At 34.7% G+C, this 23,543-nt stretch overlaps 1 protein-coding gene across 2 annotated transcripts in view; it reads left to right on the top strand.

Annotated features, from left to right (window-relative positions):
• The window catches only part of mesh (sushi domain containing 2 mesh), a 373,145-nt gene that overhangs the window by 32,107 nt on the left and 317,495 nt on the right, over window positions 1-23,543 (top strand). For both annotated transcript variants that reach the window (XM_090395295.1, XM_090395296.1), the window contains exons 3-7: window positions 4,803-4,962; window positions 6,343-6,527; window positions 10,613-10,738; window positions 19,497-19,662; window positions 22,017-22,292. In XM_090395295.1, the coding sequence (XP_090251421.1) occupies window positions 4,803-4,962; window positions 6,343-6,527; window positions 10,613-10,738; window positions 19,497-19,662; window positions 22,017-22,292 (913 nt within the window). The remainder of the gene's footprint in view (window positions 1-4,802; window positions 4,963-6,342; window positions 6,528-10,612; window positions 10,739-19,496; window positions 19,663-22,016; window positions 22,293-23,543) is intronic.

Here is a 23,543-nt window from a genome sequence, read left to right as displayed (position 1 = left end):
GAAAGCCGCATATTCTAGTCTAAAGAAATTGTCCTGGACTCTCCTCATATAAACAGTAACCTGAGTTATAATTTACCGAAATTCATTTAGCTCTGCTATTAAATACTGGAGGACTCGTGAAGTCACACGCTCACAGATGCCTAACAATAGAACTTTAGCCCGGACTGTAGCTACAGTTCCAACTTAACCGAAGTTTATAGTCGATTTAGTAGTGGTACAATGTTTCTTTGTGGTGTTTTTTATTTTGCTTTCAATGTTCTCACGCCTGAAGAAGTCGGCTTTCCGACGAAACATGTTGTGCTATAAATAAAATTAATCGTCTGTTTAATTCACGGATTTCAGTCAATAAAAAAATATGGACACCCAAGGTAAAAAACATTTCGCATCTTTCTCTCATCCGGAGATACTTAATTAATAAGGTCAAAGCACCTTGTGGCAACTTGCATAGGTAAAATTGATAAGCTCTGTATTACTTAAACCTTGGTATTTCAGGGTCTGCCTACTTACTGATGAGACCTCAATAAAAGTTGAAACCGGTCTGGGTAGTGACCCCCACCCATAATAATGTATAACATCATACATCTCCTAGGAGATGTGTTTTACATTTGTGGGAAATACTAAGGAAAGTGATCGGAACTTAATTCATCTTTACCACAAGTAGCCTTGGTGTTGCACCACCACCATAAGTCTTGAAGCACGCTCAGGTGCAAACTTGACTTACTTGTCTGTTTGCTTACTTGGAAAAAGGATTAAAACCAAGGTTATAAAATTACTTGGTATCTTTAACACACACACACACACACACACACACACACACACACACACACACACACACACACACACACACACACACACACACACACACACACACACACACACACACACACACACACACATATTGTAATTTTTATTTATTTTTATATACTCCGGAAATCCTGCTCTAGAGACCAAACATGGATCTTTTTCAATCTACTGCAGGCCTCCAATAAGTGGTCTCACACTGGGCGATGAAATTCATTTCCCATCTAAAGGCAATTACAAAAATCCTTGCCCAAGGTAGGATTTGAATCCGCAATTAGCTGGAAGGATAACGGTACGCTAACCACTCGGCTAACCATGCCGGCTATAGACATACTTATATAAATTTGTTTTGCATAATATTTTCATGGTAAATGATCATAGTTAAACTAAATTTGAAATGACTCGATAAACTTTAATACGTTCCTAAACACTGATTTTAATAAAAGTCCTATTGATTATTCCCACTGGCTGGATGCTAGTGGGAATAATCAATCAGTTCGAATCATTTCATAAAATGTTATCAATAACAATTATCAGTATGAAATCAATAAATCTTTGAACTTCATTATCAATGCATTTTATCCTGCTCTACTTTTAATTCCTTTTTGTCTTAAAGACTAAATTATTTTTGCATGAGATTTCAACTGATCGTCAAAGCAAGGCAACATTGGTCCTAGTAATTATGTTTCTTAAAAAATTAAATGACTTCATGGAGATACCCGTTTCACAACAACAACAAAAACAATAATAATTTTTTTAAAGTCTAATCAATAATCTATGAAAAACACCACGTTACAAAGATACATAAGATGAAACTTTTGCAAAGAAAGAGATGAATGACATTTTAATTATACCTTTCCTAAAGTAATGTGTAATGTATACACAGGGCGACCCCATACAAGTATTTTAATATGAACAGGAATTATAGAGAGTTACCGGTATTTCATAACAGTCATCAAATTATAATTGAATAGCAATTTTATACTTGATTTCAAGATCGAGTAAAAGGGTATCAATTGGATAGGAAGAACGCTAACAATAATTATTTATTTACTCATAATCCATGACATTATTGCTGTATATATATGAACTATACCTGTGTATTTTGTCATCAGTTGGCTTGATATATATATATATATATATATATATATATATATATATATATATATATATATATATATATATATATATATATATATATATATATATATATATATACACCCAACCCTCCCACCACGCACGCACGCACGCACGCACACACACACACACACACACACACACACACACACACACACACACACACACACACACACACACACACACACACACACACACACACACACAAATCAGTGGTCTGTGAGAAAAGATGAAGAAATCTTCTGTTTCTTGAATAGCTAATTATAGTCTGTAGAAAAGACTGTGAGTGAACGAGACTATTCCGAAGCACATGGGGAAGGATGAAATTAAAGAGAAGCATATCATTTTAACACAATAGTGTGCTCTCTCCAACGAACGCGTGTGTGATAGCTCCATTAGTTCTCGAGTAGTGCTATTTGAGTGACGGAACAACGAGCGGTGGTAAAATTTTATTTTAAACTGGGCAAATCATCCTCAAAAACATTTAATAATCTTAAAGCGGTGTATGAGGATGACTGCCTGTCATGTGTTTAGTTTTTCAGTGGTTCACACAATTTTGAGATGGCAGAAAGTCAATAAAAGACGATCTACGACAAAAGCCTGCTTCGGTTAGGACTGTTGAAAATATGGAAAAAGTTCGCAGGCTCATAACAGCGATTTTCGACTCATCACTTGGATGATTTGGACAGAAATTAAATATCAGAAAGGAAGGAGCTCCTGAAATTTTGCTGGAAAATTTCGCGAAAAGGATGATTTGTTTGCGATTCATATCACATTCTTTTACCTCCTAGCAGAGAGAGAGAGAGAGAATTGTGTTGCATGCAATTTAGTTGAAATGCTTGAGCAGGATCATGCCATTTTAGAGAGGACTGGTGATGAATCGTGATACTTCCATGCGATCTGAAAACAAAACCGAAAAGCCTGAAATGCTATCGCCGAAGTCTCCGAGACGACAAAAGGTTCGACTGCAAAAATCTTGAGTCAAAACAATGCTGGTTGTTTTCCTCGACATTCATTGAACTGATATCGTTCACAAGGAATTTATTCCGGAAGGCCAAAGGGTTAACAGTCAGTACTATTTCGGTGTCATGCAACGTCTGAATCAAAACGGGAGCAGTACCAAAGAAACAGTTGGATATTGCTACACCACAGTGCAATGTGCCATGACACACAGTGAATGACCAAATCTGGCGATCTAAATGCGAAGGTTAGAAAGCAGACCATAAATAGTAATTTGCAGAGCAGATCATTTTATCACCTCGATATTATTTACACCTTCATACCACCATATCCGAATTACCTCCAAGCAAAACCTTCAGAGTGAATAGTTTGACATGTGGATCAGTAAGCGTCCTGATTCGTTATTTTCACGTTCGGTTTCCGTTTGCTATCTAGTAGCCGGCCTGCATAAACCATTTTACTATTTTGTTTCCTGATAGTGTATTTAGCACATCGTTGAAGGGTGTCACTAGAGATGCATATAAGTAAAGAAAGGAAATAAGCTTACGCTGCGCATGTTGAAAAGGAGACTGAAGTAATTAATTAGGTCGAGGCCACTGAATTCTTGGCAGATAGCATAAATGAAGGATTGAGAAGAATGAAATAGGTAAATTCCAGCAGAAGAAGTGCATGAAGAGACAAGCGGAAATTAAAACAAGTATACTGATGGAATAACAGAATTAAGAACCTGAACCAGTCGAGTTAAAGGGGAGAAAAGCATTTTAAAATTTATAAAGAAGAGGTTAAATGTCAACCGGATTGTTTATAATGAAAGAACGAACTACCGACCGAAATAGTTCAATAGGAAAAGTTAAGGCTGAGTTAAATTTACATATAAATTAGAGAATGGTGTTAAATGAAACAAGAAAATGGTATACGGATATTAACGAAATACAGAAGAAAAAGAAGCAATGAGGAGCTAGATATTTTAATAAATGGACATGGAGACCTGGTGACCGCCGTCAGAAGAGACATTAGGATTCTTTGGTAGCAATATTATTTTAGAAATCTGTCATAGATGAAATTAGGGATGAAATAAACCGGAATATGGGGATAAATCTAACAAATCTGGTACAAGTGAAATTGACATTGAAAAAGAGATGAATAATAGAAAATCTTTCGAGGATAGCGATTTTCCTGTTGATCTGATCAGAGCTACTAGTAGTTTCGAAGTGAAATTTTTTTGACATCCTTACACTATCTGGGAAAAAGATACCTATGATTGGACAAATGATAATTATCCTAATATATATAAAGCAAGAATCAAGGACTGCATGTAGTAACTATAAAGGAATAATATTATTGTGTCACTGCAAATACTTATGAAGGATAATGGCAAAAATTAAGAGATAAAGTGAGGGAAGAGCAGCTTGGCTTTAGAAAAGTGAAATTAACTGTTGATTTGATTTTTGTTATAAGAGAAATGGAGAGACAAGGGATTGCAGCATTTCTGGATGTGAAAATAACATTCGATTGCATTAAATAAGAAAAGTCTAGGAAAGTTTGAAAAGATTGGTTTAAGAAAATAATAAGAAATGATTATCAAGAATATGTAATGAATCGCCAAGAAATCAGCTTTTCTCTATTGGTATTCATTGCGAACATTGTGAACAATTGCTGAGATAACATGATCTATTTCAATTATTTTCCCACACAGGAATGCCACCTTTATTCTCAAGGAATTTGTATTCCTAGTGGTATACATACTTGTATATTTACTACACCTTGTTCGAATATCTTGATTTCATATATTTTTTTTAAAAATCTAAACATAACGAAAGGAAAAAAGTACATTGTTACTATTGGAGAACTGAAAAGATAAACTCTCACGTCGATCAATTTTTCCCTAATTTGTTTAATTTTAGGTCCAACGAGATGGCTACATTCTCTTCAATAAAGGAAAAATCGACTATCAGTATCCCCTTCACTTCCCATCGAAATCACTAGACGTTAATAGAGGAGAAGAGGACCCCTCCTTCATTGCACCATGGTTTAGTCAACAGAATATTGCTTCAGAAATTCCTGGTAAGTAACTGTTTATTCTTTTAAAGCTGAAAAAAATCTTTACACTGCAGTATAAGTTGTGTCCCGTTTAATTGAAAGTTACAGTATGCAGGCATCATGTTTCAAATGTTTCCGTTATACCAGATTGGCCATAAAATAGCTTTCCCTCTTTGGAGGCATCTGTAGCTAAAACCAATAAACGGAACGAGATCAAATTTTATATCGAGACTTTTGAAGGCATGGGGAGATGATTTCCGCGAAAAAAAAAAAAGATTTAATACCAAAAGTCGCCGATAGGGGAAATTTTGCGCTGGCGGAGCCAAAAACACGCGGATAATTACATTGAAGGCAGATAAAATGGAATAATAACATTTCGACGGGTAGGCGACAGCCGCGTCACTCATTCCAGCTGGATATGTGGCGCACAATGATAATAATAATAATAATAATTAAACTAAAACAACAACTTGCGAGAGACACAGAAATTAACGTAGCGATTGAACTCACAGGAAATAATGTTTTATTCATCAGAATCATTTCCTGTGAATTGAATATAAAATTTGGTCTCATTCCGTTTATTTATTTTAGCTACAGATGCCTCCAAAGAGGGAAAGTTATTTTATGGCCAACCTGTATATTTCCACATAGAAGTAAACATAGAACTCAACATTAAAACTTATTGGTACGTGCAATATTATTCTAAAATTTTGAGATTTAATTCCAGCTCTCTCCCTCTTGATATCAAAATAAAATTTTAAATGCATTTGAGGACGATACTAAATGGAGGTAAATATAAAGTTTTTCGGCCTGGCTTCAAGCGAATAATGTCAATGAATGTCTAGAAAAAAAAATAGTAATAAAAATAAATAGGTGACAGATGATTTCTCATCGTCAATTTTTGAAATAGGTGTATGCATATTCTTAAGTGTATAGATCAGAAAAGTCAATTTCTGTGACTTCGCATTTACCGCGAAAATCTGGTAACTGTGTGTGCGTTGGAGACCAATTTAGAGAAATGCTTCGTCTTCGCGAATATGTACGAATTCGAGCCTAACAAAAACATTTTATTTTTAAATCTAATTAAATTTTACGGCCAGAAAATATAATGAGTGAATTTATAACTTCCGCTATATTTATAATGGTGGAGGTTTTTTGGTGTTCTTTAATTCTAAAAAAACATTTTATAAAAGTCAGTATATTAATCCACATTTTCAAAAATCTTATTCGCGAATCGATGAGCTGTCATAGCAGTGGAGTTCAGGACTGCCATCTCGAAGGTAAGACCATTATTTAATAAGAGTTTCCAACTTCAGTTATTCAATATACAAGGTTCCGACACACATGCATTAATAAATTAAGATAAACACAGTTTAATGTATCTTTGAAATGACATTTTTACAGATTCTGGGGTATATGCCCGAGAAGTAGATATCCAAAAACGAGAAGATCCGATACTTACCGACAGGATTATCTTGGACTTTCAGGAAGGGATGATTGGAGCAAGCGACTTCAAACCTACATATGCACTCATTGTTACATGGAAGAATGTCACAATGGCAGGCATGAGGAGAGACAAACCGTTACTGGTAAGTCTGTATATTAATATTAAGTAAAAATGTAAACTCTTGGAATGTTTTATTTATTCCTCTATTCTTCCCTCTTTTTTGCCCTTTTTAGTAAAGATGGCAAATTAAACATAGAAACAGACAACATAATTAACAAAGCTGGTAGAGTAGGGAGGCAACTAGATAAATTTATATGGAATAACACACAAATCAGTCAAAACACGAAATTAAGAGTGTGTACAAGAGCGTTTAAATCAATTTTAACTTGTGATCTGGAAGCCAGGTTAGAAATAAAATGCTGCAACCAACGAATAAAGACCACAGATACGAGAGTTCTAAGAACAATTGGGGTGCCAGTGCATGAATGACAGTATATCAAATTTAGGATATTAAGTAAGAACTTGACATTATGAGCATTCAGGAATGTATTAGTAGAGCTAATCTCAGATCAGTTAAATAGAATGGGAGAGGGAAGGTTAGCAAAAACAAGTATTCTTTGCCAGGATGGATGGAATAAGACCCAGAAGAAGACCAAGTTCTAGGTGGATTGATACTGTAAGAGTATCTTAGAAGAAGACAGAAATATAAGATATGATAATACTGAAGACTATCATAATCTCCTGTATATCTCCTGAGGGTACATGTCAGTAATTTGATGATGTTTTCACTGTCAGGGATGATAAAACTAAATGGCTACTGGAGCTCACAAGCCCATCATAAAAGCTGAGAGGAGATGATTAAAAAATTCCTTTAATATTTTAAATGCTATTGACATTAATTGCCCACGCATAGGATTTTGTGATATCACGGCTTGAAATCATCGATGCTTTCTGAGCAAATTGGTTATTTTTAATTATTTGAAGCATTTTGCCGCTGCTTTTATGACTTATGTAAACTGCATAAGGCAAACTTGAACATTTCTATCACGCATTAGGGTGCATGGTCTCTTAATAAGCAACTTTACTTCTTATAAATCTAATTTGGGTAAGAACAGAGTGCTTAATCTTAATTTAGTATGTTGACACTACGAGTGTTCCCTGGACTATTTCATCTGTTTTTCGAAGGAATAGGAATATGGGAGGGAATCCTTATTTTGGGGAACTGAAAAACACTTTCATCTCTGTATGAGATCGGTTAACTGCCTTCAGATGAAAAACTCTTAAGGAACGTTTCTCCTATAGGCTGTATTACAAAAGCATTATTCATTTAGAACTGTAGAATATAATGGGAGTACAGAATGACGTCCTTTGAGAATATTCTAATTGTATTGAGTAGAAGTTGAGTCAAACATGCAAGCAACTTATTTTGTGAAGCTACCTTTAATTGATGCTACTTCTGCTAACCAATATGAATAGTACATAAAATCTTTCATAAAGAATCTTTTGAACAAATTTTTTAAAGAATGTTTGAACAAAGAATTGATGTATGTAATTTAAGCTTTCCCAACTTTATTGTTTGACGTATTTAGCGTCATGAACATTTCAGAGACACAAATGAAATATGAATCTTTAATATGTTATCCTAATTTTTGAAAGGAGGAGACAATGTTCTGGCTTCTAAGACATTCTATGGATAAAGTGTTGTTTTTATGGTCCGAAAAATCACGGAAACAGACATTTACCAACATAAGAAGGCAATGAAAGAAGGCCTCTCTATCTCCAGATATCGAAATATTGTTGAACGACATCGACTCTGTATCACGGCACTGTCATGAAGGAAGATCATTTCAGGCTGTAGCAACGTGTCGTGATATGATGCGGCATTGACAACGCTGCTTTTAGGCGGGGAATAGACCAAAATGATTTCTTTGTTGTTCGGAAAATCACATCAGTCACCTGCAGTCACAAGTTCTCGGTTAACTGAATTTTTTTTTTCCATCACCATTTGATGTGACACTCTAAGAAGTACAAATTTTCACTCCTTATGACACAGAGATGAATAGAAGAGAGGACAAGTTTGAATTTCATAACAGATATTGTACATTTTTATGATAATTTCGAAGCAGATTAACACAGCGGGAGGGTAAGGGCTATGAGATTCAGAAATCGTCCTTTAGAATCCAAACATTGTGCCTTTCCATGCACTATTATAGCCTTATAATAGTGACATGGAAATTATTATAAACCTTCATTATAGCAGAATAGTCGTCTCACATTTAATGATGAAAATCGTCTACCACCAAACAACATTCACAAACATCCACTGCAGAATTTAAACACACAGATTCCAAAGCAGAGATGCTAATCCACTCAGCCAACCAAGTTGGCAAAATATTTTTCACCTCGTTTCCTTCAGGAAATATATGAAAAATACATTAAAGATTAATATTCCACTGTTAAGTTCTGAAATTCTCGTAACATTACAATATATAAAATAAAAAAGTTGCAAATGTTTTGGATTTACTTTTAATTACACGAGCTGAGAACCTGATCCCAAATTATGTAGCTGAGAAACAATTTTTCATTTGATAAGTGACATAAAAGAAAATTCTAAATTTTACTGCGAAAAGTTTTAGCGCATTTTTTACTTTCATCTTCCTATATCTGCACCTTAATCTGCTGGAAGTTCATCCAGACCAGTCGATAACTTGAGTAATATTGTATATATCTGAATAGCTAAAATCATATGTATTAATGATTTTCATCGTCCTCATCGTATGTTACCCTTTCGCGCAGGCCTACACATTTTACCGCGTCAGCTTCCGTAACCGATAATCCCGCGGAATAGGCTGGTTGCTCCTTATTCCCGGTAGTATCCCATGCCTGTCGAAATGTGTGTTCACGGGGCCGGTTTGCCTGTTTTGACGGAGGAAAAACCACAGGATAAACTGCGGGGGGGACCCTGCTGTCCACGCCCAAGACCGACTAAGTTGGCTATGGCTGAGGAAGATTCTTAAGCTCTTATAGGCATTGTTTTCCATTATTTTCCTTCTCTATGACTCATGAGGGAAATATATATAGGTGCTTTCTCAATATTGTTTCTTCATTAATTTACGGCTTAGAGTGGATACGGGTTAGTAAATTAGTATTAGAGATCTGAAGTGGCTTTAAAAATTCCATATTTGGTATATTCGGTTTCCTGATTAATTAACTTGTATCCCACAAACAGTACTTATTTAATACAGGTGTATACCCTCTCGTGAATGAGATTCACATAAAAAATATAACACCAATTCATTAATATTACGGAGAGTATGTTAAGGAACTTTTTAGCAGGTATTACAAACTGAAGAATAAGTTTTGTTCAAACAGCCACTTTTATGAACTTCATGTTAAACGAAGAAGTTATGAGTATTCCATCCCTTCACATCAATTTATACTACTTGTGAACTTCGGAGTGCTCCACTTAGAAATGGTGAGATTATTGTGGAGATACCTAAATTTAAAGCAATACTTTCTAAAGCATTACGATGCCACTGACATAATACGAGGCATTACGATGCCACTGACATAATACGAGGCATTCCCTAAACCGACATGATACGACGTCTACTTCAATTGCCTAAATTTTGGATGCGAATCATATGGGCAATTTCATTTGGATAAAACTAATATCTGAAATAACTATTCTTTTCTACAATGAAAACAGAAGTGTTATTGTACGATATTAAGTTAAAAAACATTCTACTCACGTAAATCATGACTGACGATCATTAAGAAATGAATACAGTATATGAAAATGTTTGATATTTTTCAATGGCAGCTTTTGAAAATTGCTAATGCTACAACCAATCTACGTATCTTCGATGCTTATGTAATATTTCGTTCAGATTTTCCAATATTGTTTGAATCGACACTACATAAGACGTTTTGGCTACTAAGGTTAGAAAATTCATTCTGTTGAATTTCCTGTAGAAAATCGTGATTTATCAGCAATAATTTTCAACAAAAATAACGAACTATAGCCAAGTATCACTATATCTCTTGGGCCGTATATCACCAAGACACAGATTACATGATATGATATTAACTCCAGTCTACTGTTTTACGGCTATGCACTTTGCACGTAACCCAGTTTAATAATAGTATTTATGTTGCAAATTAATTCTGTATAATGTTATACGTTTTTCCTAATGCTACATTCTTTCTATTTTCTTGCTATTATAGACCAATACTTACCAGCTGGTCCTAGCAACAAATGAAATCCAAACTTATGTTATGTTCAATTATGACCAGATACAATGGATCACCCACGAAGATACTCAATCTGGGAAAACGGGCAAACCTGTTTTTGTAAGTAATTAGGTGTATAAATATGTTGAAAAAAATTAAAGGAAAAGAAAACTGCTAATAATAATTAAATAATAGCTTGCATATATAGTAATACCTCAAATTAAGCTCATGCGTTCTGCAATAAAATCAGGTAACTCGAATTTCGTATAATTCAAGAGATTTCCAAGATTACTGGAAACAGAAAGAAAGAAAAACATGAAATTAGTTTCATGAAAGCTTTATAATGTATTTTTTTAATTAAATGCCTAACGTAATTTAGCATGATGTGAAATTTTAAGCGCATAAACCAAAATAGAAACAGTAAATTAAACTGACATCAGATAGCTACCGATTCTTCATCTTCACTTCCTATTCGACATGAAGACATCGAAGCATTGTTATTAAAGAGGGTGTCTAACGTCTGCTGCATGCATGCAGTGGTAAAGTAAAGTAGTGGCCTTCTTTCTTTCTTTCCTTTTCTTTGAAGATTTATTACAACTCAGATGGCAGGGTTCACTGAATTCAAACAAAAATCGTAGAAAACGGGAAAATTAAAATCCCAAATTAAGCGGGTAGAAAGAGTTCTGGCAATGAGCGAAGGTCACTAGCACTGTTTATAAGGATTTTTCATATAACTCTCCAACAAAAACAGAAATTTCTGAACATTCACAAAAATCGCGCATAACTAAAGTAACCTGAGGTATTACTGTACTTTATTTCAATTGCAATTCACCTTAATCCATTAATTCAACTCTGATATCAAAGGAGATTACATGTTATTGATGTTTGTTGTATACTTATAAAAATAAAACAATCATAGAATATTTGAAAATAAAAAAAATTAAAGTAACTTAATACCCCTCTGTTATTTTATAATATTATATTATATTAAAATTTCAGTTCAAGATCTAAGTTATTGTATGTTATTTTCTAAATATAGGAAATCGATTCTCTAAAGTAATTAGCAATTTAGTCCATGCAAGATTCCAGCTGGTCAAAGTGAAAACGTAAAATTAACAGAGAACTGGTGGACGTTTTAAAAATGCAGAAAGTGTAGACAAGGTTGTTTGTTTTCCCTCCTTTATGCTCAATCCTTACAGTGAAGAACTTTTTAAAAAAGTATTGAACTGGAGGGAATCCCTCCAGTTCAATACTTTCAATAGGAGACAAAAATAGGAGGAAATGTGAATAACATTTCATATGCAGCTGATAGTGTATTGATTGCTCAGACTTGCAAAAAAAATCTAGTAAATAAATAAATAAAGTAAAAAATCTGGCCTTATATTTAAATTTAAAAAAGCAACAACTATAGTAATGATATGTAATGATATTAAGTGCAGAAAATCGATAAATTTCAAAACTTGCAAATAGAAGTAGAAAAGCAAATTATATCACAAATAAAATATTACACTTATTGAGAACATATAATTACATAGGATGAAAAATACAAAAGAAAGATTAGGAGAATGACAGAAATTAGAAATCAGCCTTGAAAAGAATGAAAAACATACAGTACAGCCATCAAGAGAAATTACCCATAACAAATATAGACTAAGAATGAGCACGAATATGGACATTAAACAAAAAAGATGTAACATGGACTGATGCTTTTAAGGTATTGGTTTAAATGGAGAAATATCTCATTACACCAAAAGAAGAAATATTGAAATTTTGGAGATAATGAGTGCAAAATGTGCATAATAAAGAACATACAGAAAGAAAACTATCATAGATGAAAGTTTTCAAAAAGATTTATTAGTTGGGGAAAAAAAGAGGAATCAAAAAAAAAAAAAAAAAAGAACACAACAACATCAACAACACACTACTCCAAACACAGAGGATTTAGGCACCTGAACTCAACAGAGTACAAAAGATCATCCGAGTACGGGACCGTATGGAGATCCATGATAGCCAACATCCTGGATAAGATGCCACATTACTGACAGACATCTTATTGTACTTGGTCAAAATATGCATTTGAAAAAGCGCAATAAAAGGACCATTTACGATTCAAAGAGCATATTAAAATTAAAGATGATATAAAATATACAGTTCTGAAGTTCAGAAATAAAAAGATGAAAGAAAGAAAAAATAAAGAACTTTCTTGCTTTCAAAGCAACTACAAGTTCTGAATAACTTTCAGCTATCTGAGAAAGTTGACACTATCTTGTCCATTCCAGGATAGTATGAGTTGAGTCCCATGCTGCTCCAGGACACAGGTCAAGCAGTACATATGGTAATTGGGTACAAAAAAAAAGTAGTACCCTTGGACGGGTGAATCGAACCCCATGTCTCTTAGGTAGAGAACGGATACACTACCCACTTGGCCAAGCAGACAGCCAATTCAGATAGAAACGGGCCCAGTAAAGTTTTATGGCTTCTTTTATGTCTTCATTTGAGAAATTTAGTTCTTTCTTCAATGAAATATGTTGAAACTTTCATAGAGAAAGTATATTCCTTCTAAAGTAATGGGAGCGTTGATAAGGTTTGAGTAATTTATTCAACGAAGCGTGCTGTGACTTTCATATGAAAAGTGAATCAAGTTACAGAAGTGATTTGAAGGAAGTCAAAATATTCCTTTTCTTTCAGTATTCTGTGATTTTAGATTGCAGGAAGAATGTTTCTGATTGATGTTGCTGTTATAATAAGAAACAATTTTTATGTTAGTTTTATTCATGTACGAATTCAAAAGAAGGTTCTTCCGAAAGCAGGAAAATAAAAGACGATTCTGTTTCATACAGATATCTGCCCATAGGAAATGTATGTATTCTACACCTCTGAATCAAAATATTAGAATAATCAAAGAAAATGTGTTGAATGATTTGCAATTTTAATTTATTGCATAGAAAATAATTGCCAAATATGAATTAACATCATCTAAATATATATTCTGTAGATTATACAACCATTTAAACACATAAAAAAGGTAATATAAATTATAAGAAAAGTGCTATTTGAAAACATTCACAAAATTATAATAATTTTAACGTGACTCAAAATATTAGTATATCCCAAATTTTTCCGATTAGTTTTGAGGAGAGCATAGAAATAGCATTTATTTCAGTAGTTGTGGGACTGACTCGTGTGTGAGGAATGGTTTGGCGTGGATTTCACTTAATCATTTGTTAAACATGGGTCCAACGAGTGACATATCGGAAGCTAAGAAGTTTCGTATGGGATCTCTACACAAAGAAGGCCGAACTCAACAGTTTGTAGCTAAGGAATTGAAATGTTCTCACGCAAGGGTGAGTAGAGTATTGAGACAGTATTCTAACAACCGGATTTTTCAAATTAATCGATGCAGGAAGTAATAACTACATCAAGAGATTGGGGGAAATTTAAGAATATCGTGAATAAAAACCTCTTCCGAAGTGTAAGGTATTTTCACAGGAGATGGAAAGTACTAGGTGTGAATGTCTCTAAATCTACGACGTTGAGACCAGTTCACAAATTAGGTTTTAAATCAAGTGTACCTAAGACAAAGCCGCTAATGCCTTCCAAGCAAAAGGCAACTAGAGTGCGATGGGGTTAGCAAAGAATATTGTGGAGTCCAGAGAGCTGGAAAAACAGTAGCGCACCCAGAGGATGGGCCAAGTGGCCCTGTCCCCCCGAAGAAAAAGGAAAAAACACTAGGAAATTTTCCAAAAATCTTTTCCTAATTAAAATTCTTTTTTTTTTATTTTGTTGTTTTTTTTATTTTTATGTTCTGTCGTGTCTTCTATTGCTATACTACTTATGAACTAGCGATCATTGCAGATGCTCAGTCATAGGTCGTATGCGATATGTAGTGTGTATTCTCAAATCGTCTACTCAACTCTCCCGCCCCCCAAGATTAAATCCTGAGTGCGCTACTGTAGAAAAAGGTACTTTTTAGCGATACTTACTTTCCGAGTCCGGAACACCAATCATATCCTCTCATCCAAAAAACAGCAGCCTGTATTGCCTTGTCATTGACCGTCAGAATGTCATCCGTGGGGCACACATCGATTAGATTTGGGCAACATAAAAGATGTTCGTCAGTTTGGACGTCTCCGCAGTCACAGCTGTCATCATCTGCATAACTCCATTTCATCAGGTTACTTCTGCATCTGGACACTCCCACTTCAGTCCTCCAGGTGCTGTAGGGTAGGTGATATCCCTTGATTATGGAGACTTCTTAAAGTTGAACCGATTCCCTCCACAGAACAAGGCATCACTCCTCAAGTTTATGGATCAATGGTTTAGTTCTTTGCATAAAACTACGCCTCGATTTGAGTGTAGAAGCCGTGATGATATAGCCATACATTGGATGTCTTTCGTCCGTCATCTGCTTTTTTCTCTCCATCTCACCGGCCACTTGACGTCTTATGCCTGGTGGTGCTATGCCTGTTAAGGGATACAGCTTGTTGACTGGGGTTGGTCTTAGGCATCCGGTTATGATCCTAATGGTATCATTTAAAGCCACATCCACGTGTTTCGCATGAGCGGATGCCTCCCACACTGAGGCAGCATACTCCCCTGCAGCAAAACACAATGCCAAAGCCGTCGAGCGAAGTACCTCTGGTTGAGCTCCCCACGTCGTGCCGGTCATTTTTCTTATGATGTTATTTCTTGCATAGATTTTTCCTTTTAGTTCCTGGCAATGTACCTTATACGACAAGGTACGATCCAGCTTAACTCCAAGATATCTGGAGTTGCTGCAGTGTTCGAGGCGTTTTCCTTTCTCCAGACAATATTTAACTGGCGTTTTGCTTCCCTATTGCGCAAATGGAAAGCGCAAACCTGAGTTTTATTTAGATTAGGCTTCAGGCAATTGGTCTCATAGTAATTAGAGAGTATTTCTAAGGCTTCTGTCAACCTCTTCTCAACTTCTTCAAACTTCTTGCTTGACTGCATATAGCTGTGTCGTCGGCATAGATAAACCTCCTCACTTGTGGGTGATTTGGCTGATCGTTAGTATAAATATTGTGGCGCATCGGGGACAATACGCTGCCTTCAGGTAAACCATTCTTCTCATTTCTCCATCTACTTTTCTTTCCTTGCAAAGTTACATAAAATCGTCGATTCCTGAGCATGTTTTTAACTACATTCACGAGGTTAACATCTTTCGTTATTTGGTACAGCTTGAACAACAGTTTCTTGTGATTAGCAGTGTCACAGTCCGCTGAAAGATCAATAAAAGCTGCTCCAGTCACAAGTTTCTTCTCGTAACCATCTTCAATGTGCTGCGTGAGATTCAGAATTTGGCCGCAGTAGGACTTTCCGGGACGGAAACCGGCTTGCTCGGATATAAGTTTCTCGTCAATATTTGCAGCTATTCTTTCCAGAAGCATTCGTTTCAAAAGTTTTATACAAGTGGCAGAGGAGAGAAACAGGGTGAAAATTCTTCGGCTCTGTAGGTTCCTTTCCTGGTTTAAGTAAAGCTACCACTTGAGCTTTCCTCCATAATTTGGGCAACTAGAGATTCTATATACTTATTCATCAATTTCACCAGCCATTGAATAGTTACGGGACCGTAACTATTTATCTGTTCTGTCCGAATGTCGTCCGGACCAGCAGCTCTATTCTCTTTCAGGTGACATATAGCTTTTCTTAGTTCTTCTTCGGAGAACGGAAAGGCTAATGAATTAGTCTCAGCTTCTTTAATACACGTAAGATTGGTTTTCAGTATCTTCTTGTCTGTCCTGCTATTCAATAATAGCAGATGAGCGATCTAGTTTGGCGTGACATCTGTTACGTAAATTGGAGTTTTATTTGGATCGTTGCTTAAATTCTTCACCAGTTTCCATTCTCGTCTGCTGTTCTGTTTCATATCCAAATCCTGCCTAGCTTCATCCATGTCTTCTTTCTACCATCCGTGATTTTTCCCATCATTCTGCAGTGAAAGGATCCTCGTCATATCTGGTTTTATAATCTTTTAGTTGTTCTGTCTGGTCTTCATTAATCCCAGCGATGTATTGAGTTCTGCACCCTCGTGGTATGTGCCGCTGAGATACTATTTTGATGGCATTCACGAACTCTTCATAGTTACTTTGATCCGCTTCAGGAGTGTTTACTATCTGATCGAGATCCTCGCAAATCCATCCCATCTTGCTTTTTTAAAATTAAACCGTCGCTTAAAAGGTACTATCTCTGGATTGATAACGGCTCTGACTTCACAAGTAACAGGTCTGTGCTGAGGTCTTGGTATCGGCTCTTCTACTATCTTCGTCGCTTGCACGGCTACTAGTTCACTGATAAAGATGTTGTCTGGATTATAGCCTCTTCTCCATCTTCCGCTATTGAATGATGGTCTTAACTTGGGGTCGTGGATCAACTTCAGTCCTTCTCTCTCAGCCCAATTTTTCCAGCTCAGCACCGTTCCTGTCAGTCATTTTGTAGCCCCATGTTAAACTCTGACAATTAAAGTCTCCGAGTATTATTTTAACCTTCTGGGCGTTAAAGTTGGCAGGTTCTTTGAAGACGAAATCTTCATTAGGTGGCTTATACCGATGTGATTGCGCAGGACTTGATCTCGATGGTTAATATCTCTATATTATTATGGGATGTCATATGTATGGATTTGATATCCAAGTGTGGTTTAGCAAATATAACACTACCGTATTGCTCGTGTGGTCTCTCAGCTACTAAGTTCATGCCATGAATTTTTGGTCTACTGCTGTTTACCCCTCGATGTGTCTCCTGGATTACCAAAACATCACATTTGCGTGTATCATCACACATGTCTGCTAATAAAACTTCCTTTTCGGATGACAGTCCTTCAATATTTATTGAAGTCGTCTAAAAAGCTAGCCTTGAAGAAAGCCTATTGATCGTTCGCATGATTGTTCCGGTAGCTGAAGGATTAGCCGTTGAGTTAATCACGTACCATACACGTACGTATCCCTTGATGACCCCATAGTCATCAAGGGATACGTACGTGTGTGGCCTCTTAAGCAAGAAGTATTAGATAAAAAATGCATTTACATGCATTTTTTATCTAAAGGGCCCAGGTAGGCTGTGTATTGTGTACGAAAGAGTCAATTCCAAAGTGTACAAATTCTTCAGCACTTTATGTTACCGTTATCGTAAAATTTATGTGATGATGATTTCCTTTTTCAGCAATATTCCGCTTCTTGTCACACTTCCAAGACTAGATGGCTCAAAGAAATTCAAATCAATGTGATTTCTTGGCAAACTCACCATACTTAAGTCTGATTGAGAATTTGTGGGGAATTATGAAGAAACGTCTTCAAGAAGTTTGCCCCAAGAGTGAAAAATTAACTTGTTTCTAGTCTGCAGACCATATGGTAACAAAATTAAGACCATATGGTCATAAAAGCTAAGGGGGGGGGATGCAACAAAGTACTAGTTATCACATTGTTTCCCTTTGACTAATTTTTGTACGTTTATTTTCGCATTAGTCTAATATTTTGAACCACGCCAAATATTATAATTTTGTGAACGTTTTCAAAAGGGTTTTCTTATAATTTATATTACATTTTTATGTGTTTACATATTTATATAATCTACAAAGTGCGTTGATTTAGGTGATACTAATTCATATTTGATAATAATTATTGTCTATACAATAAATTAGAATTGCAAATCATTCAACACATTTTTTTTAAATTATTCTAATTTTTGGATTCGGGGGTGTATTTCATATAGAAATGAGTCTGTATGAAATAGAATCGACCAACAGAATTAATTTGAATAAAATTTGTATTTCGAAAATTTGCCACATTGTAAATGAATGCTTCAATTTCAGATTAAAATTGACATATTTTAGTAGTAAGCTATGAGAAATGATACAAAAGTATGGCTTCTGAATAATATGAAATTCTAAGTAGGTTATCGATGTTAACAGTTTGATAACATTCCTCTACATTTAACTGATTATCAGACTAAACCGAAGACTCATGGCAACTTGACAACGATTCGGTCCTTTACAAATCCGCTATTTGCGGTCATTATAAATTTTTTTCAAATATGCTAATATTTGAAAATATGATAATTAGCATATCTGACAAATAAGTCGCCCATTCTGGATATATATTTGATCTTTATGAAGTGTCTGTAACATAGCCATACAGGAAAAATAATAAAATGATGACGGATTCTAGCAATATGAAACTTTGAATAAAATAAAAGTAAAAATTCTCTATACATCACGGTAATTTTAATTTTGATAGTCAATAGAGAATACTTTTATTCGCAGGGGTTCAGAATACTGCATATTTTGTGAAATCCCTAATTAGCACAAAATATTGCTGTTTACTCAATTATACTTTCTCTTTATTAATAAGTAAATTTTCGATTTTCGAAAATTTACGAAATCTCAAAATTAAAAATTATTAAGTTAGAAGAGTAATCTAATCATTTTTAATTTTGAGATTTCGTAAATTTTCGTTAAAAAAAAGCAAGAAATGCAAGTGGACATCTTTTACTTACTCTAATTTTCTACAAAGCAAAAATTGTCAGGAATTCTTCGAACCTTTAGTCTTATTTTATAAATAGAAGTAAAATGAAAAATTCTACTCTATGAGTCTGCTTAATACTTTCTAGAAGCCTGAAGTAACTTGAAAATGTTCCATGTATTGTCTGTAGAGCAGGTTTCCTTAGTGTACCATAATCCAAGTCCCTTTCACGGGTGCGATTTACATTAAAAAAACGTCAACATTATTTTCACTAATAATAATCGACCTGAATATTTGATATTTCTATTTCGAATATTTGATATAACTATTCCGATAAGTTAGTTAACAAGCATTAGATTTCCTCTTGTAAATTTTTACTCAATATCACTATTTTTAATTAGGTAGGATTCAATGCTGGAAATCGAACAAGGGCATGGGAGTTTAGGCCGTATTCCCAAAACGCGCGACTCACACTTCTTACTGATGGTGGCTACGGTAACGGCATACATGGGAGATATTTCTTTCAAATCGATGAAGAAATATGGCCAGGATGTTGCATTAGAAGAGGTAAAAATGGACTTTTTCTGTTTATTTTCTTATTTTGAAAGGTTAATATTCTCAATAATAACATGATTCTGATATGAAAAAAATAATGACATTACCGTGTGTATATATGTATGATGATGATGATGAACAGCCTATTTTTCTACCCACTGCAGGGTGAAAGCCTCTCCCATTGAGGGAGAGGCTTTTACCCTGCAGTGGATAGAAGTATAAAATATAATATTATTTATTATATTAATAAATTATATTATATTAATAAATTATATCTACCCTATATATATAAAATGATAAGCCGTTTTATGTCACGTTTTTTGAAACTCAGGGGCTACCCTGAGTATCGAGTCTTCAAAATTCGAGTCATCAGAATTCAAGGAGAACCGGCCTACCAGTCCAGAACACGGGGGGTTAGGCGCGGTAGGCGCCGGCGGGCGTAGACCCCCTAGTTATATTATAATTTTATATACTGTATTATATATTATATATGTGTGTGTGTGTGTGTGTGTGTGTGTAAAAAGCACACAACTTAATTTTTTATAACATACTTTATGCCCGATATGTAAAATGAGCGTAATTTTATTACACAAAATGCTGCAGAAATTAACGCTAACCTAATTTCTTGGTAGTCTTACGGACGCTCACTAATTTTTTCTCTACCTTGGTCATAAAGAATCATATTAATGCTGGTAAACACATGTATCTTATCATTAGCAAACATAACATTTGGAAATAAAGAAATGCAAACACTTTCCAGATTTGTAAACTGCGAAGTTCAGAAAATGATCCACTGTTATATGTCCAATGGTAACGTCCCTCTATATATGGCTTAAATCTTTCTGTGGATTGCAAGATTTCTGGTATTTTATTTTTAAAAACTGCAGAAATTAATAAAACATCGCTTATAATTCGATGAAGAATTAAAGAAACTCAAAACTTTGTATTGCTCCCACTGATGCTTTTATGACGCTTTGTGCTATAGTTAGCTCTAATTAACATACAGAATAATACTGTTAAGAGCTTCCAATGCTCTGAGCAGTATTGATGATACCTGGGTTCGAATCCAGGTTAGAATATGAAGAATATTTATAAGTTTTTTTTTGATTCAGTTAATTTGCTTCATACAAAGATGGCAGGACCCCCCCCCCCCTCCAGAAACTACTGTTTTTTATCCCGCAAAACAGGAAACTCGCTAAAAGAACATGGAGAGTTACAAATAAAATATATTCAACAGGTATAAGACTAATTACCTTGTCCTAATAAAAATTAACGTTAAGAAAGCCAATGACACTTGGAAGGCTTGTAAGTAAATAACTGATAAATAACTTGTTTGGTTTTCTAAAAAGCAGATTCCTAAAGTGAAATAAATAAAGACAGAAAAGAAATATTTTCCCATCCAAGGTACTAATGTATTATAGGTTTACGAACTTTTCGCAGGTGGTAGTCACATAAATAATAATAATAATAATAATAATAATAATAATAATAATAATAATAATAATAATAATAATAATAATAATAATAATACAAACTGATCGGCATTTGGAACACAATAGACCTGACATCACAATTATCGAAAATCGACAGGTTTGGATTATCGATATTGCAGCACCCAGTGATAACAACATTAACAACAAAGAACTGGAAAAAATTACTAAATATCGAGATCTGGCAATCGAAGTTGGCCGGCTTAAACACACCAGTCATCCCAATAGTTATCGGTGCACTTGGGGCAACTTCAAAGAAGCTGCCCAACTATCTACAGCAATTAAAAATCAATAAAGTGACCCCATATGACCTACAAAAAACAGCATTACTTGGAACAGTCCATATTTTACGACGCTACCTGACGGATTATTCTTAGATTCTTGGGTAGAATCTAAATTGTTCAGAATCACTAGTCATATTTTTATTTATATGATATCTTGTTTATGATTGTCAATTATGTGAATAAAATAATAATAATAATAATAATAATAATAAAACATTAGAAATCACATTAAGTGTGCCTCAGTTGAGGCAAATTTAATGAGGCCCTTGCCCATAATGCATAGCATCATACATCTCCGCAAGGAGATGTGCTTTGCATTAGGGGTAAATACTAAGAATAGTGATCAGAGCTTATTCCACTTTTACCACGAATTGCCTCAGATTTGCTACACGTGCAGGCGCAAACTTGACTTACTTGTCTGTTTACTTACTGGAAATAGGATTAAAACCAAGTTTATATATATATATAATAGCTTGGTATCTTTAACGTACCCAAGGTAAAAAAACGTTTCTATATATATATATCTTCAGATTTCTTCCTATTTTTTCCTTTATTTTATTTTATTTTATTTCATTTCATTTCATTTTGGTAGAACTGGATCCTAATTGGCCTGATCGACCACGTCTCACTTTCTTTCCACGTTACGCAAACATGTTAGGAGGTACGCTGGTTAATATTACTGGTCCATGTGTCGACAATCCTAAAAGTAATATACGTTGTAGATTTGATACTCAAGAGACAGAAGGCTTTCGTCGGGATATCAACCACATAACATGTATTACCCCGACAGTTATGTACCATGGCTATGTTGATATGTCAGTGGAAATTGATGAAGGAGGATTTCTGTTCTTGGGAAGATTTTACATCCGTAAGTAGCTCTTATTTTTAACGTTAAGAAATTGTCTATGTTTAGCATTTGTTCATATACGTTTATTTGTGTGTGTGTCCACGGGGTGAAATATAATAATGGCAGTAGAGTAAATGGCGAATGTAAGCGAAAGGAAAAAAAAGTACTGCCGCTTGAGTATTAAGAGAAGACTGAGAGCAATTGAAGTTTTATATTTTATACTTCTATAATTTTATAGAAGTATAAAATTAACTATTGTGCACATTAACTATTATATATATTTTTCATATTCGATTAACTGGGAACTTGCTTCATTATGTTATGCAGTGCAAACGGTTTTTCTAAACAAAATAAATAATAATAACATCTTTAATAAGATGGTGTCGTAAGTAGCTGCATGTCTGTCTTGCGCTGATGACTTATATCATAATATAAGTCATCAGCCTTACATTATATATAGTCTTATAATAATTTATATGAATATACAATCGAATGTTATAATAGAAATTAATTTATTTCCTAATTCACTACTAGCTTCGTTTTTCTAGAAGACTTCATCGAGTGCATAAATACATAGAAGAAAAAATAGATACACAAAAAAACAATAATTGGGTACAACACTTGTATATGTGTACACACACACACACACACTGGTGTACTAAATAGTTGTGATAATCACCATGAAAGCATTGAGGCAGAACCATGAAAAAGAACAAATTACAATTTGAAGAAACATGAGGGTTAAATGGTTTTAAGACATCCTTTCTTGTGATTTTATTAGTTGCTTTAATATCATTTTTGTTCTAAATGTTAATTAGGTGTATGTAAATCGTGGTCACAGCAGTATCATTGAGTCTTGTACGGCGATTCAATCATAAAAGGAGTGTTCGACGAGAGATTAACAAAATAGTGCTTTCCGGATGCGAAAATTAATGATGTTAGTGAGGCCATTAGAGCACAAAAGTGTAGGATGAAAGAGATGATCATATTGGCTGGAACGAATGATTTGAAAATAGAAAAGTGTGGTATGAGAGAGAGAGAGATGAAAGAATTACTGGAAGTAGCAAAAGAAAAGAGTGAGAGAGTTAAGATAGTGAGTCTGTTGCCGCGGTATGGCAGAGTAGAGCTGAGAAGGAGGGTCATAATAGCGAGTGACCTGCGTAGGTTATGCAGGAGGAGTGGTGTGGAGTTTGTGGATGTGTGGAGTGAGTTTGAGGGGCGAAAGGACTTATACAAGAAGAATGGTTTGCATCTGAATGGATTTGGTATATG

Source organism: Typopeltis vanoorti, chromosome 7 (assembly GCF_054136105.1).
Source record: "Typopeltis vanoorti isolate ZY-2024b chromosome 7, IOZ_Tvanoo_1.0, whole genome shotgun sequence".
Classification (NCBI taxonomy): Eukaryota; Metazoa; Arthropoda; class Arachnida; order Uropygi; family Thelyphonidae; genus Typopeltis; species Typopeltis vanoorti.
The sequence above is the reverse complement of the archived record's forward strand: the minus strand, read 5'-3'. Positions and strand labels throughout refer to the sequence as shown.